The 18491-nt window shown below is 41.1% G+C and overlaps 1 protein-coding gene and 2 long non-coding RNA genes across 3 annotated transcripts; all 3 read left to right on the forward strand.

Moving 5' to 3' along the window:
- Positions 1 to 9088: 9088 nt before the first annotated feature.
- On the forward strand, positions 9089 to 11229 carry LOC145820302 (uncharacterized). Its single transcript, XR_014361567.1, has 3 exons — positions 9089 to 9213; positions 10137 to 10189; positions 10955 to 11229. It is a non-coding gene; the product is annotated as an uncharacterized LOC145820302 (long non-coding RNA).
- A 390-nt stretch (positions 11230 to 11619) lies between these two features.
- LOC145818969 (uncharacterized) lies at positions 11620 to 13690 on the forward strand. Its single transcript, XM_082912943.1, has 2 exons — positions 11620 to 11696; positions 13213 to 13690. Exons 1-2 carry the CDS (start codon positions 11620 to 11622, stop codon positions 13688 to 13690), a joined length of 555 nt encoding a protein of 184 aa, XP_082769069.1.
- A 1531-nt stretch (positions 13691 to 15221) lies between these two features.
- On the forward strand, positions 15222 to 17362 carry LOC145820303 (uncharacterized). Its single transcript, XR_014361568.1, has 3 exons — positions 15222 to 15346; positions 16270 to 16322; positions 17088 to 17362. It is a non-coding gene; the product is annotated as an uncharacterized LOC145820303 (long non-coding RNA).
- Positions 17363 to 18491: the final 1129 nt, after the last annotated feature.

The raw sequence follows: 18491 nt of genomic DNA on the forward strand, positions 1-18491 counted from the left end.
CTCCGCAACTGGCACAGGTGCAAGCCTAGGGAAGTAGGCGTAAACCCACAACTGCAAAACAGATGTCAGTATGACCATCAGATAAAGCAGGATATACAGAATGAAGCAGAAATGGCAGAGCCGTGTGTTGAGCCGTGTATTGTGTACAGTGTGAGCAGTGTACAGTCAGTGTGAAGCAGAATGTATGTGCGTGCCGTGTGTACAGTATACAGTAAGTGTAAAGCAGACTACAGTGTGTGCAGTATACAGAGTACAGAAAGTACGAGACAGAAATGAAAAGCGGAGAAGAAATGTACCTCCCAAGCCCGCCAGTAACCTCCGAGCAGCTGGCCGCTGCCGCGAGAAGCCGAGCTCATGTACCCATAGAGAGTGGCCAGAGCAGCGCCACCCCAGTCATAGTGCAAGATGTCCCGGACGTCCACCAGTGCGCTGAGAAGACAGAGAGGCACGGTGTTCGCCCGGTCGGCGAAGATAGTAGTCCCGAACAGGAACATGAGGAAGCCGCGGGCATACCTCTCCACGTCCTCCTCGGTCATCTGAGTCTCCTCCCCCAGTGCGGGCTGGACCCTGAACTGTGCCTCGAACCAGGAATATCGGACGAAGCCTGGACGAGCTAGCGGTGGCGCCTCCCCCAGTAGATGGACCTGAGCGGCGGTCCACTCATCCATGTCAGTGTCGAAGGGGATCGGATCACCCCCTACCCCGATGCCTGTGAGCATCGAGAAGTCATAAGGGGTCATCGTCATGTCCCCTGCAGCAGAAAAGTGGAAAGAATCGGTGGTGTCCCACCACCTCTCCGCCAGAGCGGCAAGAAGAGGTCTGCAGGTGGACAACCTGGAGAGCCCTCGGTAGAAGGTGCCGAAGCCCGCCCGATCCACGATGCGCTGGACCGCATCAGGGAGCTCGTCATACCACTCCCGTGCACCGGTATTCCCATACCCGCGAATGGTATGGGAACCCTCCTGCAAACAGAAAATGACAATTGCAAGACAACATTCAAAATGCAGTTGTGAAAAGACAGATATGGCATGTATGCAAGTTTGTCAGATTCAGGCAAATACCGGGTGCCGGTGTGCTTACAGAAAATACGCGTGATGTGTCAGCGTGTTTGGGTGTTCCAGAACAGATGTAGCATGTATGCAAATCTAACAGATTCAGACAAATACTGGGTACCAGTGTATGTGCAGTAGAATGCAGTGTGTGCCGTGTGTTTGAGTGATTCAGGGCTAGTGCAGTGTGTGTGCATGTGTCAGTCTCAAGCAGATATCAGTTGTATGTATGTTTACAGTCAACTACGGTCTACGGCATATCAAATTTCAGCAATTAAAGAATACAGCTAACTATGGCAGTTTTGTATCCTACATTGCAGAAAGTAAAGCAGAAGATGAAGAGTTACCTCGGGAGTGCCGAATGAAAGGTGGGAGGTAGACTCACGCAGCAGTAGCTCAGGGGCCGCGTACCTCTCGAAACTCCGGAACTGACGCAGGCCGTCTGGGGGCAGAACGTGAATCGCCGGCCGGTAGGTCACCGGATCGAACGGGCGCTCGCTCAGTGGTAGGAGCTCGACCCCGGGATCCATCTCGTGGTCCGGGGGAGTCCCGCCACGTGGAATGTCGTCCGCCATATAGAGAGTGGTGTGAAAATGGTCGGAAAAGGAAAACCGAGCCGGAATACGAAGAGTCAACTGAAAAGTCAACTCCTGAGAGGGTCGGAAATGGCCGGGAAGGCCGGAATGTGAAGAGGCACGGAAATGAAGAGGAAAGTGAGGGGAACAAACCCCGAGAAGGCGAGAACGCCGAACGAGGCACCGAAACGAGAATGTGATCGGTGGAAAATGTCCGAAACGCGAAGAGGATCGCGAATCCGACGACGAAACGAGCGTAGAACGCGAAGAAACGGGCGAAAAATGAGAGAGAAGCACTCTAGAGAGAGAGAACAAGGGTTTTCGGTGGTAGGAAATGAGGAAATAGGGCATGAAGCCCTATTTTATAACACTCGAGGTGAAAAGACAGAACTGCCCCGATTCAGCAACTGTTTGCCGGTCGGCAATGTTTTGTGCCGACCGGCACTTTTTTGCGCCGATAGAATTGTTTTTGTGCCGATGGCCAGCCGGTGGCCTCCCCTTACTGCCGGTAGGGTTCCCACAGCCTTGTTTAGGCCATTTGAGAAGATTGTGGTCTTCATAGCTCAAGAAAGTGCAAGAAAGTGCATCTCCGACGCTCAACCGGCCTCCGTTCTGACCGCGGACCGTGTCTCCAGTGCGTGGCACTCGAATTCGTACAAGGTGTATCCTTTTTGTATCCTTTTGAATTCAAAAGTTGCCCCATGTGTGTTGCACGAACTCATCACACTACTTCGGTGCATTACATCGCGCTGTCACGCGCCACACATTTGCATTGTTATGCACGTGTTACATGCGTTGCAACACGCACCCCTTTGCATTGTCGTGCACATTTCTCATGCATCATCATTGCATTTCCATTCCATGCGTTGTCATGCATTTCGGAATACATGCGTTGTTGCGCATTTGAGCCCATTTACACTCCGTGTGGCATGCACGTCACACCTGGCATCGCACTTTTTTGTGCATTGCATTTGTTCGCGCTATCTTGCGCACCTTACTTGCACTTGTCAGTGCATTGTATTTTGTTCGCGCTGTTCTGCGCATCGCACTGTTTTGTGCATTGTATTGTTCGCGCTGTTCTGCGCATTGCACTGTTTTGTGCATTTCAAACCTCGCGCTGTTCTGCGCATCGCACTGTTTTGTGCATTTCAAAATTGCTCGCGCTGTCTTGCGCACCTCAATTGCACTTGTTAGTGCATTGCATTTGTTCGCGCTATCTTGCGCACCTTAATTGCACTTGTTAGTGCATTGTATTTTGTTCGCGCTATTCTGCGCATTGCACTTGTTAGTGCATTGTATTTTCCTCGCGCTGTTCTGCGCATTGCACTGTTTTGTGCATTGTATTGTTCGCGCTGTTCTGCGCATTGCACTGTTTTGTGCATTTCAAACCTCGCGCTGTTCTGCGCATCGCACTGTTTTGTGCATTTCAAAATTGTTCGCGCTGTTTTGCGCATCTCATTGCATTTTGCATGCATTCCATCGCACTGTCCTGTGCACTCGCGTTGCCTAACGCATAGCGCTGTCTTGCGCATCATACCATCGTGCAATACCCGCGGTCTGGCGAGACCTTAAACACGCACGGTCTGGCGAGACCTTAAACACGCACGGTCTGGCGAGACCTTAAACACGCACGGTCTGGCGAGACCTTAAACACGTACGGTCTAGGAGACCTTAAATCCTTGGGAGGTGCGAAACCTCCGGTGCATTGATGTGCACGTTTTTTTTTTTTTTTTTTATATATATATTTGGCATATAAGTCCATTTGCATCAACTTACATTCCATACGGCATGCGTGCCTCATTCTTGCATTGTCATGCATGTTGCTAACAATATTGTACCTGTTAAGTTTGTTTTCTTTTCAGGAACGATATTGTATTGTACGGTTCATTTGAGGCCGGAGTGACCAGACGAACCGGACAGGTATTTCACGGTCTGGCGAGACCTTAAACACGCACGGTCTGGCGAGACCTTAAACGCGCATGGTCTGGCGAGACCTTAAACACGCACGGTCTAGGAGACCTTAAATCCTTTGGAGGTGCGAAACCTTCAGCGCATTGTCGCGCGTCTTGTAAATACTCCCGTGGTCTGGCGAGACCTTAAACGCGCACGGTCTGGCGAGACCTTAAACACGTACGGTCTAGGAGACCTTAAATCCTTGGAAGGTGCAAGACCTTTATTGCATTGGTGTGCACACTATTGCTTTGTACATATCTTAAGCCGCGTGTAGTCGCGCATTCCATGCAACATGCATCACGTGCATCATTTGCATTTCAAAAAACAAAAAAAAATGCATTGTCATGCATACATTTTGCATTCCGGTCTAGGAGACCTTAAATCCTCTGAAGGTGCAATTCCTTCGGTGTTTGTCGTGCCCAAACGACTTTTCGGTGGTCTGGTAAAGCCACCTGTCTGTGCTTGCGATGAGTTCCTAGAAGACCAACTGGGACGGTGGAAACTAGAGTTCGAACGGCTTATGCCTAGAACGCAAAGGTTCGGGAGTTCCGAGACTAAAGTCTGGTTTAAATACCCAGAGGTTTACCCTCGGCTTGAAATCTGTATGGAAGCCCCATAGGTTGAGGCGGCATGTCTACGCCTCAGTTCTGGATACTGAACCAACCTAGTATATCACCCTGTTGGTAAGATAGGGAAAGTTGCAATCATAGTCATTGCATCATAGTGCATTGTCATGCATTTGCATTGTAGTTTGCATGCATTCATTGCATCACCTTCCGCCTATGGCTTGCGCCTTTCCAGGTTGAGCTTGGTCTGGTATGTGCCCTTACATTTCATGTTAAAACACAGTTCTGTATGTGTATCGCGCCGATTCCACGTTGATATGTTGGTTGAGGGTTGCGGCACCTTTTCTGTGTTACACATGGCTCGTACGTGTGCATGCCTTTCCTAGGCAAGATTTGGTTTGGCTTGCGTGCCATATCCATTGTATCCATATCCATTCCATTGCATATTTGTAGATATTGCATTGTAGATTGCATGCATTCATTGCATCGCCTTCCGCCTTTGGCTTGCGCCTTTCCATGTTGAGCTTGGTCTGGTATGTGCCCTTACTTTTCATGTTAGAACACAGTTCTGTATGTGTATCGCGCCGATTCCACGTTGATATGTTGGTTGAGGGTTGCGGCACCTTTTCTGTGTTACACATGGCTTGTATGTATGCATGCCTTTCCTAGGCAAGATTTGGTTTGGCCTGCGTGCCATATCTATCCATTACATTGTAGTGTAATTTTTGCATCCGGCATTAGGATCGTAGTCCTTCCTCCAACGGGTTGTTTCCCCACTTATGTCAATTCCACCCAATACTTGTTTTTGCGTCTGTCTACAATACTCATAGTTCAGTTGACCGTTCTATGGTAGACAGACTTGTTACCTCCATCAATCTATTTGACATAGGTGTGGTTTCGAACCGCTCGTGATTGGATCACGATCCAAATGCTTTGCATGTAGCTTGCATTGTTTCAATTACATTGCATCTTCATTTGCATTGTTTATACATTGTTTTGTATATATTGCATTTCGTTTTGCATCCATTTTGCATTGTCATGCATGTTGCTAACGATATTGTACCTGTTAAGTTTGTTTTCTTTTCAGGCACGATATTGTATGTACGGTTCATTTGAAGCTGGTGCGACCAGACGAACCGGACAGGTATTGTATCTCCTGAGTGAGACATTTTGAGAATTCCATAATTCTCTTACATCCTTTCTGCATTGTAGTGTAGTTTGGTATGCTAGCTTAAAACTGTTGCATGTTTGCTTCGTTACAGCTTTCTTTGCATGATCATAAGTTATGCTCGGCTCCGTGCATTGTCTTGCATTTTGCCCCTGCCTCCGGGCGCATATCTTATTTGTATTGCATGTTTGTCTAAGTCTTCGGCCTTGTCAAAAATGGGTCGTCTCTGGGCTTTGACATTCACTCCCGTCATTGTTATGACTTTCGAGTTCTGTCAAAGAGGGGCAACTGTAGACACCCCATTTTTGACCGTCCTCAAGACTTGGACGTCACCGTTTGAACATTCGGTGATTATCCATGTTTGTGTTCGTTTGGAGTTCCCGGAGGTCTCGGCTCGCGCGCCCCGCCTCAGGATCCCCGAACTCGACCGTTTAGTGTCTGGTTTTGCACCAAACACTTGCATCTTGCCTTTGAGAGGCAGAGTGGGGCTTGTAGACCATCCCCACCCTTCACCGGAAGTGGCTAGATGCCACCGGCTGGTTTTTGCTGCCACCGGCAATTTAGTTTGCCGGTCGGCACTATTTGTTGCCGGTCAGCACTTTTTTGTGCCGGTCGGCACTTTGTTTGGCCAAGATGGCATTTTTTGCCGGCCGATTGCTGTTCATCTGCTTTTGCAGATATTTTTGGACAGCTGTATAACTTTTGCTCCCCTCCATACACGTGTATGGAGGGATCTCCCTCTTGCAAAGCTTGTTTGGTAAGCTTTACAAGAGGCTTATAGAGAGGACTCTCTCTAAGGCAAGAGAAGGAGAGGCTTAGACATTTTAGGGAGAGAAATACAGAGAAGAGCTCTGGTTTTTCTAGGGTTAGGGTTAGACATACACTTTCTATCTCTATTTCCCTCTCATTTTGCACACTAGGTGTTTTGTGCCTTACTATTGCACACAAACACCTAGTGTTTCACCTTCCTCTAGGAGCTGAGGTTCTAAAGAGTGTGTTTTGGAGTTTTTGTCTTGGATTCAAGCTCAAGGAGGCCATTGGAGCATCTTTGTTGAAGAAGGCATCAAGGGTGAGAAACTAGTCCTTTTTTTCCCCTTTTTTGCATTGATTTTCTACTAGTCTTAGAGCTGTTTTTGTGATTATTGTATAACATAAAAAAGTTCTATTTTTAAGCCCTCTTTATTGTTTATTAAGAGTGTTTTGTTGTTTGAGGGTTGTTGACCACCCTTAGGCCTCAAAAGGCCTCATTTTGAGCCATTTTGTGTTAGCTCCGGGATTTTGGTTTTGAGGTCTCTTCACCACTGAAATCTTGAGGGATTTCAGTGGTGAAGATGATCCTTTGAAGTCCCAAGAAGGAGAGGGCCACCCCCTCTCCTTGTTGTCCTTGAAAAGGGCACATTTTGGCCTCTTAAAGAAGCCTATGCTTGAGTGTGTGTTGAGCATGTTTGGTTTGTTTTTCATGCTTATATATCCATGATATAACATGATTTAAAGTTGGTTTTGGAACCTTATGCATGTTTAGCATAGTTGCCATGTAATGCCATGTTTATGCCTTAATGTGCCTTAGGTTGTTAGCCTTTGTTGGAGCATGTTTTAGGCTTGCATTTGTGAAGTTTATGTGCTTATTTTGCCATGCTTTAGCTCTGTCCATAGTCGTTTGGGTTGATCTTTGCATGCATTATATAGCTCCTTTGTATTTGGGCTTGTTGGCCTTGAGTATGTGCATGTGTAGCATGCCATCTTTGCATTGTTTTGGTGATTTGGGATCATTCTATATGTCATTTCAGTCCCATTTCCATGCTTGTTTGATTGCCTTGCATGCCTCTTTAATGCTTTGAAAGCATATGTTGCAATGCTCCATGTTTTGGCCATGGTGTGTGCCTTTGTATTTGGGCCACTTAGATGCCATCTAAGGAGTCTTTCGGCTTTGTTTTAACATGCTAAAAATCTGTTTTTAGTTGTTTAATGCATGCCATGTTTGGTCATGATAAGTGTAGTTCAATGCCTTATCGACTTGCCTTGAACACTTGGACTTTTTGTTGCATGCTTGACTTGATTTATAATTTGATTTGGCATCATTTTATAACATGATTTTAGGGCTCATGTTGCATGCTAATTTGTCCATGTTTCCTTCTTTCAAGTGTGCTTGAATGTTGTTTGATTCATGCTTAAGTGTTGGTCCTTATGTGCATGTGTGTGTGCATGCCATTTAGCTCTCACTTTTTAGCACTTTGGCTACTGTTTTAGGCCTATTTTAGAGTTGCCTAATTCATGTATAAGTCCATCTTGCCATCCATTTGCATTGCTCTATGTATGCTTGCATGATTGCATAAGTGCCTTGCCATGTCATGTTGCATTCCTAGCTTGTATGCCTAGGTTGCATTGCATTTTGCATGCATGCCTTGTTCCTTGAATTGGTGATAGGAATTGGGCCTAATTTGTTTGATTGGTTTGCATGCATTTGAAACCAAAGTTGCATGCTTGGTTCCTTGGGCCATCATGCATGGAAATGCGTGATTGGTGGTCCGAGAACCGAGGCACATGTCCCTTTGAGTCATTACAATGATAAGAGACATGTTTGGTGCATACATGCCTTGAATTGTGCTGTCATGCCTTGTTTTGCCCTCTGTTGCTGTGAGTTGCAGGTTCTGCAGGAATACTCTGCCGACCGGCAGTGTAATGTGCCGACCGGCACAATTTTCTCTGCCGACAGACCCTATTTTGTGCCGATGGCCATACTACACTGCCGGTGGAAGTTTCATTCAGCCGGTGATGATCCCCTCTGTCCAAGGATGCAGTCCTGAGGCTTTGACAGCCTCTAGAGGAGGAAATGAAGGAAAACAGAGGCAGCTTGCGCATGGTGGCGCGTTTCCCGAGACGCTTTCCTGCTTTAATTAATTTAATTTAATTTTTTTTAATTAAATTAGTTAATTTGTAATATTAATTAGCTTGCGTAGTTAATTAATTTGTAATATTTATTCGGTCCCTCCGAGCGAGGGCAAATCTGTAATAAGTGTGTGTGTGGGTGTGTGAATGTCTTCCAATCCCCACTTCTTTCTTCCCTTTTACTTACCTGCTTTGATGGTTAGTATTAGGTCACATTTATTTCAGCATACCTTATGCTATGCATGCGTGCATCCATGCATTTGTATTACATGCATTAGGCTCGGTACATCACGCTAATTGCATCAATACTTCAATTTTCAAACTGAATACGTGATAATTGTGCATTTTCACATGACATGTTTAGGATAGCCGAGCCTATTCTAGCAACATTTTGTATGCGATGCATTAGGCACTTCACATGGACTTGGATCATGCATGTTTGCTAACAAGTTCTTTGTTTTGGCACGGAGTACTATGTAAGTATTTCCGCTTTAGCATATCGCATGCGTGTGAATGTTAACATGACAATATTGTGAGAACCCGAATATAAAAATTAAGTAAATAATTAAATAATAATATTACAATCTCAAATATTTTTGTGGTGAATTCTAAGGTGCAAATTAAATATTATTGGAGGATCTTTTAATTAATTTTAAACCTAAAATAAATTTATGGTGAAAGTCATTGATTTAGAAGCAAGATTTATTATTAAAAAAAAAAAATGGAGAAGAGGGTGTGACTTGAACTCTAGACCACATAATTAATAAGTTAGGCTCTTACCATTTGAGTTACATATAACTTATACATATATTTTGTATATTTATTTATTTATTTGACCTATGTGTGCCCACCACTAGTATAAAATAAAATAAACACAAACCCTACTCTATTATTTGTTCACCACATAGGGCAACAACACAGCAGCCACGGGAGAGGGTTTGAGAGAAGGAAAAAAAGAAGAAGATGTTGCAATCAAGGAACTTTTGGGTGTGTTGTGTTGTGTGTGATCATCAAAGGTTAGCCCTCCTTGGTTTTCTTCTCTTCTTTTTGTTCTTCATCCTTATTCTATAATTATTTTGTTTATTGATGGAGAGGTTGTAGGTTTGTGTATTGTGTATATAGATATCCTATTAAGAAACTTGAGGAGCTAAATTTATGTGTAAAGATTGGGTGTAATTTTCAGTCCAAAAAAATTCTGCACAGAATCGCAAACTTTAAAAATCAAGAAACCATATCAAACGGATGAATTTTAATCTGAAATTTTTACAGTAGATCAATTACACATTGAATTGCATATCTGAATTTTTTCATAATTTTTGGGAGTCGAAATCCATATAAATTGAGGTATTCAAATCTGTCCAGGAAACCAGTCCGAAACAGTAATTCGGGAGTGTTGTTCTCTTTGGGTATAAATCCAAAAATTATCAAATTAGTGTCATTAGAACCGGTTACGAGTCTAGTTTCGTACGTTTTTGGCCTTGCATTGATTGCTCTTGTATATTAAGAGAACCGTCAATTTCTTTAAAGTGCTGCAGAAAACAACCTGTTTGGATATAATAAATTGTAGATAATTATTTTGATAAGAAAATCAAGTGAAACCAATTGGGTTTGAAACTTAGGATATACTAGATCATATCTGGAGGTTATTGGAATTTTTCGAATAGCGTGGAGTGGGTTTTGTAATTTTCAAAGTTAGCGAATAGATTGGGAAAACTTGTTTAAAACACTGTTTCATCTTAAAGTTATTTTTAGTTAAGTTTCGATCGGAATCTATGTCTTGGGTGATTTTAAACCTTGAAGAATATGAACTTAGGTAATATTTAAGAGTAACGGTGAGTTGGGTTGAGCCGTGTTAGTGCGCTTTAGTTTGGGGTTACTCAGTTCGTATTCTTTAGTATTTTTAAATTAGCAGTGACGTGTAGTTTTCATATTGGTTCAGGGCACTAGTTGGACTTTCATACTCTATTCGAGGATTACATTATTTCGTTCCAGGTGAGTAGTTTCATGCTACATATTTTTATAAATGTTCCCCTACCCTGAACTGTTGGAAAATTAAATTGTTGTTTCATGATTAAACTGTTTTGATAAATTATTATATTATCAATTGAATCAAATTATTTCTGAAACATGTGTGAACTTGGCATACTGTAAACTATTTGTTTTGGTCTCATGTTTATAATGATGAACTACCATGTTTTGAAAAACTGATGTGTATTGATTATTGGGACCATGTGTGTATTTAGTCCAGGGAAATTATTCCACTGTGTGTGGTGACTCTGGCCACTAGGGAACAGATCCGGGTTGGGCCGTGATGACTCTAGTGCTCAACGATTGTAAGGAACAGACCTTTAAAAACAACTAGGTGACCTTCAATCGGATCGTCTTTGAGAAAAGGCCCAGGTGCCACCCTGAGGATGACTCTTAGTTCGGTATTGGATCCAACGGGGCTTATAGCCTTGAGAACTGTGTGGCAGATTATTTGTTTTTATTGGTACCCAGAAAATTATTGGTGTTCATGTTATAATCTGTTTTAAGTGAAAAATGTCGTTTATCATGTTCTTGCGAGACATGAGTATTTTAAGTGTTGAATTGTGGAACCTTCTTTTCGAAACAGATTGTATTTACCAAACTGTATGCCAATCTAGTTTCTGTGATATATATCTTATTTTGAAATTGAACCCTGTTTTCAAAACTGTATTTACTATCCATGTTGCTACTCACTGAGCTATCAGCTGACTTAGTTTTTATCACTTCCAGGTGTTAGAAGGACTTATAGTGGACTCATGGCGTAGCGGGGACTCAATTGCATGGACCTCTAGGGCATTCCTTTAGTGTAGAGTATTGTGTCAAGTTTGTGCATATTTATATTTATTCTTATCGAAGTTCATTTAGGATTATTTTTGATGTGCGGGTTGTTTATATCCCATAAGTTTGGATGGCTTTTGATTACGGTTGATTTTGCCGTTTATAATTGTGACATGTCTGGATTGAGTTTTGGTTATTTATTATTGGACTATTGTTCAGTTGTTCAATGTGATTGGATTCGTGTTTAGGCTTACGTGTGCCTTGGGCTAAGTCCCTGTGGGCCACGGCCGGTCATGCCCGGATTTGGGGTGTGACAATTGTGGTATCAGAGCTATAGATTTATCAAGTTACATATCTTGCATTTCATCATTTAGACGAGGTCCGAGTCCCTATAGTCCTTAGTAGTGTTTGGTTAAGTTAGTTTTGTTTAAGCTTGTGTTGAATCGTTCTTGATTTCATTTTGAAGGTTAAGAGTTGGCACCTAGATATCTACACTGATTGTCTATTCCTGGTGAGCCTTTGATGTTTGTATTACCTTGTCTACTCCATTAGGTGGAATAGTAATATTGGGAGAAACAGTGGTGTTAGGGGATGATTGTAGATCTTGTGAGATAGAGATGGATGGTAGAATTTTTCCAGTGGATTTGATTTCTTTAGAGATGAAGGATTTTTATGTGATTTCGGGGATGGATTGGTTGACCAAGAATCATACCTCTGTTGATTGTTTTAGAAAGATGGTAGTTTTTGCTATGTTGGGACAACTTGAGTTTTTCTTTTAGGGAGATAAGAAAGGGTCTTCTATCTGTTTTACTTCTTCCCTTTAGGCTAACTGAATGTTGAGAAAAAGGTATCATGGTTACTTAGCTTGTGTGGTGAGTATTGAACTGCCATAATAGAAGTTAGAGGAATTGCCTGTAGTGAGTGATTGTGTTGATGTTTTTCTAAAGGATCTACCTAGACTTCGTCTAGATCGCGAGGTAGAATTTTCCATTAACTTGGTCCCAACACAACACTTATTTCTAAAGTCCCCTATATAATGGCACCATTGGAGTTGAGGGAGTTTCAAACTTAGTTATAGAAGTTGTTAGAGAAATGTTTTATTAAGCCTAGTGTTTCAACTTGGGGAGCACATGTGTTGTTTGTGAAGAAGAATGATGGGGCTATGAGGTTGTGTATTGATTGTTGAGAAGCGAACAAAGTCACAGTGAAGAATATGTATCCTTTGCTACGTATTGTTGACCTATTTGACCAATTGTAGGGAGTTCAAGTATTCTCTAAGATTGACTTGAGGTTAGGCTATCACCAGTTGAAAGTAAGGGATGAGGATGTTCCTAAGACTGCTTTTAGAACCGTTATGGGCATTATGAGTTCTTGGTGATGCCTTTTAGTCTCACAAATGCACCAGCCGCATTCATGGATTAGATGAACAGACTATTCAAACCCCAACTAGATAAATTTGTGGGAGTGTTTATTGATGACATCCTAATTTATTCGAGGAGTAAGGAGGAGCATGAGCAGCATTTGAGGGTAGTATTGTAGATCCTTAGGGAAAAGTGGCTGTATGCAAAATTTAAGAAGTGTGAATTCTAGTTGAGCAGTGTATCCGTTTTGGGTCATATGGTGAGTAAAGATAGGGTATCTGTGGATAGCACAAAGGTGGTAAAAAATCGTTGATTGGCCACGACCTACTTCTGTGATAGAGGTACGTAGCTTTCTAGGGTTTGCTGGATATTATAGACAGTTTGTGGAAGGATTCTCCCGTATTGCTTTGCCATTTATAAACCTCACTAGGAAAGAGGTAAAGTTTGAGTGGAATGATGATTGTGAGTGTAGCTTCTAAGAGTTTAAACAAAGGTTGATATTAGCTCCAATCCTTGCCTTATCTACTGATGGTGGTGGTTTTGTGATTTATAGTGATGCTTCACGACAAGGTTTAGGATGTGTGCCCAGGCAGCATAGGAAGGAGATTACTTATACGTCACAACAGTTGAAAGTACATGAGAGAAATTATCCTACGCACGACTTGGAGCTAGCAACAATGATTTTCGCTCTTAAGATCTAGCGACATTATTTGTATGAAGAGTCATGTGAGATTTACACTGATCATAAGAGTTTGAAGTATATTTTCACACAGAAGGAACTAAATTTGAGGCAAAGAAGATGGCTTGAGTTACTAAAAGATTTTGATGTAAATGTTTTGTATCATCCAGGGAAGGAAATGTAGTGGCGGATGCCTTGAGTAAGAAGGTTGCAATTGGAGATACAGCTGCTTTGTGTATTAAGAGTTGTTTTGTGGAAGACATGAGACGTTTGAGGCTTGAGATTGTTACGCCTGGTGATAGGGCTTATTGTAGTCAATTGACAGTTCAGCCAACCTTTAGAGAACGGATTCGTTTAGCACAGGAGATTGACCACCAGTGTGAGCGTATTAAAGGAAAGATGGCAGAGGGTAAGAATGTAGACTTTGTGGTTAGTGATGACGGGTTGCTTAGATTCCGTAGCCGAATTTGTGTTTCTGTTGGTTGTGATTTGAGGAAGGAGATTATGGCAGAGGCACATAGTTCTAGTTATAGTTATGGCATTCATCTTGGAAGTACTAAGATGTATCGGGATCTTTATGAACATTTTTTGTGGAATGGTATAAAGGGAGATATTGCAGAATTTGTGGCTCAGTGTTTGGTGTGTTAACAAGTTAAAGTAGAATATTAGAAACCTGCGGGGAAACTACAACCCTTACCTATACCAGAGTGGAAGTGAGATCATGTTACCATGGACTTTGTGTGTGGTTTACCTCGTACTAGTAGTAATCACGATGCAGTTTGGGTAGTTGTTGATAGATTAACCAAGTCAGCACATTTTATTGCAGTACGGATGACCTATTCTCTAGCTCGATTTGCACAGTTGTATGTGAAGGAGATTGTTAGATTGCATGGGGCACCTGTGTCAATAGTGTCAGATCGGGACCCTCGTTTTGTGTCTAAGTTTTGGGGTGCGTTACAATCAGCTATGGGTACTCGGTTAAATTTTAGTTCAGCTTATCACCCTCAGACAGATGGGCAATCGGAGAGGACTATTCAAACCCTTGAGGATATGTTGAGGGCTTGTGCTTTGGAGTGGAGAGGTAATTGGGATGATTATTTGCCGCTCATGGAGTTTGCGTATAATAATAGTTATCATTCTAGTTTGGGAGTAACTCCTTATGAGGTTTTGTATGTGAGGAAGTGTAGGTCTCCTTTGTGTTGGTATGAGGTTGGTGAGAGGCAAATGTTGGGACTTGATTTGGTGGAGGATGCTACACAGAAAATTATCATCATTAGAGAGAGATTATTGACTGCTCAGAGTAAACAAAAAAGTTATGCTGATCATCGTAGGAGAGATTTAGAGTTTCATGTGGGGGATATGGTATTCTTGAAAGTATCACCATGGAAAGGAGTCATCAGGTTTGGAAAGGAAGGAAAGTTGAGTCCTAGATACATTGGACCATTTGAGGTATTAGAGAAGGTTAGTGAGGTTGTGTACCGTGTTGTTTTACCCCCTAAGTTGGCAGGAGTGCATAATGTGCTTCACGTGTTTATGCTGAGGACATATGTGCACAGTCCGTCGCATGTGATAGATTATGAGCCGCTTCAGATTAGAGAGGATTTTTCGTATGAGGAGATGCTTGTTCAGATTTTATATTCGGAAGAGAAAAGGTTGCGTACAAAGGTCATTAAATTGGTTAAGGTACTGTGGCGTAATCATCTAGTTGAAGAGGCGACTTGGGAATGCGAGGACGAGATGCGCGAGAAGTACCCACATCTATTCTCATGATTTACTCAGGTTAGTTTCGAGGACGAAACTTTTTTTTAGTGGGGGAGAATGTGAGAACCCGAATATAAAAATTAAGTAAATAATTAAATAATAATATTACAATCTCAAATATTTTTGTGGTGAATTCTAAGGTGCAAATTAAATATTATTGGAGGATCTTTTAATTAATTTTAAACCTAAAATAAATTTATGGTGAAAGTCATTGATTTAGAAGCAAGATTTATTATTAAAAAAAAAAAATGGAGAAGAGGGTGTGACTTGAACTCTAGACCACATAATTAATAAGTTAGGCTCTTACCATTTGAGTTACATATAACTTATACATATATTTTGTATATTTATTTATTTATTTGACCTATGTGTGCCCACCACTAGTATAAAATAAAATAAACACAAACCCTACTCTATTATTTGTTCACCACATAGGGCAACAACACAGCAGCCACGGGAGAGGGTTTGAGAGAAGGAAAAAAAGAAGAAGATGTTGCAATCAAGGAACTTTTGGGTGTGTTGTGTTGTGTGTGATCATCAAAGGTTAGCCCTCCTTGGTTTTCTTCTCTTCTTTTTGTTCTTCATCCTTATTCTATAATTATTTTGTTCATTGATGGAGAGGTTGTAGGTTTGTGTATTGTGTATATAGATATCCTATTAAGAAACTTGAGGAGCTAAATTTATGTGTAAAGATTGGGTGTAATTTTCAGTCCAAAAAAATTCTGCACAGAATCGCAAACTTTAAAAATCAAGAAACCATATCAAACGGATGAATTTTAATCTGAAATTTTTACAGTAGATCAATTACACATTGAATTGCATATCTGAATTTTTTCATAATTTTTGGGAGTCGAAATCCATATAAATTGAGGTATTCAAATCTGTCCAGGAAACCAGTCCGAAACAGTAATTCGGGAGTGTTGTTCTCTTTGGGTATAAATCCAAAAATTATCAAATTAGTGTCATTAGAACCGGTTACGAGTCTAGTTTCGTACGTTTTTGGCCTTGCATTGATTGCTCTTGTATATTAAGAGAACCGTCAATTTCTTTAAAGTGCTGCAGAAAACAACCTGTTTGGATATAATAAATTGTAGATAATTATTTTGATAAGAAAATCAAGTGAAACCAATTGGGTTTGAAACTTAGGATATACTAGATCATATCTGGAGGTTATTGGAATTTTTCGAATAGCGTGGAGTGGGTTTTGTAATTTTCAAAGTTAGCGAATAGATTGGGAAAACTTGTTTAAAACACTGTTTCATCTTAAAGTTATTTTTAGTTAAGTTTCGATCGGAATCTATGTCTTGGGTGATTTTAAACCTTGAAGAATATGAACTTAGGTAATATTTAAGAGTAACGGTGAGTTGGGTTGAGCCGTGTTAGTGCGCTTTAGTTTGGGGTTACTCAGTTCGTATTCTTTAGTATTTTTAAATTAGCAGTGACGTGTAGTTTTCATATTGGTTCAGGGCACTAGTTGGACTTTCATACTCTATTCGAGGATTACATTATTTCGTTCCAGGTGAGTAGTTTCATGCTACATATTTTTATAAATGTTCCCCTACCCTGAACTGTTGGAAAATTAAATTGTTGTTTCATGATTAAACTGTTTTGATAAATTATTATATTATCAATTGAATCAAATTATTTCTGAAACATGTGTGAACTTGGCATACTGTAAACTATTTGTTTTGGTCTCATGTTTATAATGATGAACTACCATGTTTTGAAAAACTGATGTGTATTGATTATTGGGACCATGTGTGTATTTAGTCCAGGGAAATTATTCCACTGTGTGTGGTGACTCTGGCCACTAGGGAACAGATCCGGGTTGGGCCGTGATGACTCTAGTGCTCAACGATTGTAAGGAACAGACCTTTAAAAACAACTAGGTGACCTTCAATCGGATCGTCTTTGAGAAAAGGCCCAGGTGCCACCCTGAGGATGACTCTTAGTTCGGTATTGGATCCAACGGGGCTTATAGCCTTGAGAACTGTGTGGCAGATTATTTGTTTTTATTGGTACCCAGAAAATTATTGGTGTTCATGTTATAATCTGTTTTAAGTGAAAAATGTCGTTTATCATGTTCTTGCGAGACATGAGTATTTTAAGTGTTGAATTGTGGAACCTTCTTTTCGAAACAGATTGTATTTACCAAACTGTATGCCAATCTAGTTTCTGTGATATATATCTTATTTTGAAATTGAACCCTGTTTTCAAAACTGTATTTACTATCCATGTTGCTACTCACTGAGCTATCAGCTGACTTAGTTTTTATCACTTCCAGGTGTTAGAAGGACTTATAGTGGACTCATGGCGTAGCGGGGACTCAATTGCATGGACCTCTAGGGCATTCCTTTAGTGTAGAGTATTGTGTCAAGTTTGTGCATATTTATATTTATTCTTATCGAAGTTCATTTAGGATTATTTTTGATGTGCGGGTTGTTTATATCCCATAAGTTTGGATGGCTTTTGATTACGGTTGATTTTGCCGTTTATAATTGTGACATGTCTGGATTGAGTTTTGGTTATTTATTATTGGACTATTGTTCAGTTGTTCAATGTGATTGGATTCGTGTTTAGGCTTACGTGTGCCTTGGGCTAAGTCCCTGTGGGCCACGGCCGGTCATGCCCGGATTTGGGGTGTGACAAATATGCTTAAACATGTGGCTAGATGCTTATGTGTTAAACTGCTTTGAATGCCTGTGGGTGAAGGTTGGGTTGTTTGAGTTGGAAAAACTCGTTGAAATCCGTATTTTAGCCTACTTGCGAGTAGCAAATTCCAAAGCATTTTCAAACCAAACGGATATGCAATGTTTATTTCCAAATTAGGCAATCTAGTCTATACTTGTTTGCTGTGCGCATAACATAGTAATTCTAGGCTAATAATTGGAATAAGAACACATAACGTTTTCAAAATTGGATATCATGGTTAGTAGAGGCCGGTCTTCGGACCGGGCGAAAGGGGGTGCTCATAGCTGACCTTCCCCGATCGTACCCAAGCTCCCGAGCCGAGACAACTCCGGTGATGACGGACGTGTGGCCTTCGGCACCGAGTCAGGGTTTCCTAAATTCCCCATTTTAAAATATTTAGGTGGCGACTCTGTATCTGGTAAAGCAGTCCATGTTTGGCACTACTTTTTCAAAAATCTGTTTCTCAAAACGATTTGCCAGATTTGGACTCTTTGGTTCAGATTTAGAACCGCGACACAAATCGAGAGTCCGAACTGTAGCACGAGGCCCCCTCAGCGGGCGCCGTCTACACGACCCCACCACGTATAATATTTTATATTTGGTTAATTAAGGAGATTTGGGATTTTAATTAGTCGTTATCCAAATTTAATTTGGGATTTATGATAATTTTGGAATTTGATTCGTATATGATTCTATTAAAGATTTAGTTTGGAATTAGAAATCAAGGGTCCAAATGGCTTAAGGAAGTGAAACTAAGCAGTTGAATCAATTTAATTTTTTAATTACAGACCCATTTGGGAGTTTAATTAAATATCTAATTTAGTTTAGTAAACTTGAGATTCGATTAATTAGGTCCAAATTGGAGTTAATTAAGTTAGTTAAATTATGAGAATTGAGAATTGTGATTATTACGAATTAAATTTATTTATGGGTGTCCAATTTGAATATATAATTTATTAACAAAAATTTGGAGTGTAATCAGAAATTGAAGGCCTAA

This window comes from Camellia sinensis, chromosome 2, assembly GCF_055761805.1.
Source record: "Camellia sinensis isolate YWXY chromosome 2, ASM5576180v1, whole genome shotgun sequence".
Classification (NCBI taxonomy): domain Eukaryota; kingdom Viridiplantae; phylum Streptophyta; class Magnoliopsida; order Ericales; family Theaceae; genus Camellia; species Camellia sinensis.

Bases quoted from the DNA above. Each gene is read 5' to 3' on its own strand.
- LOC145818969 (XM_082912943.1), top strand. From the start codon at position 11,620: ATGGATGGTAGAATTTTTCCAGTGGATTTGATTTCTTTAGAGATGAAG. The intron at 11,697-13,212 runs GTTGACCAAGAA...TGTATCATCCAG, and splicing joins GTGATTTCGGGGATGGATTG to GGAAGGAAATGTAGTGGCGG.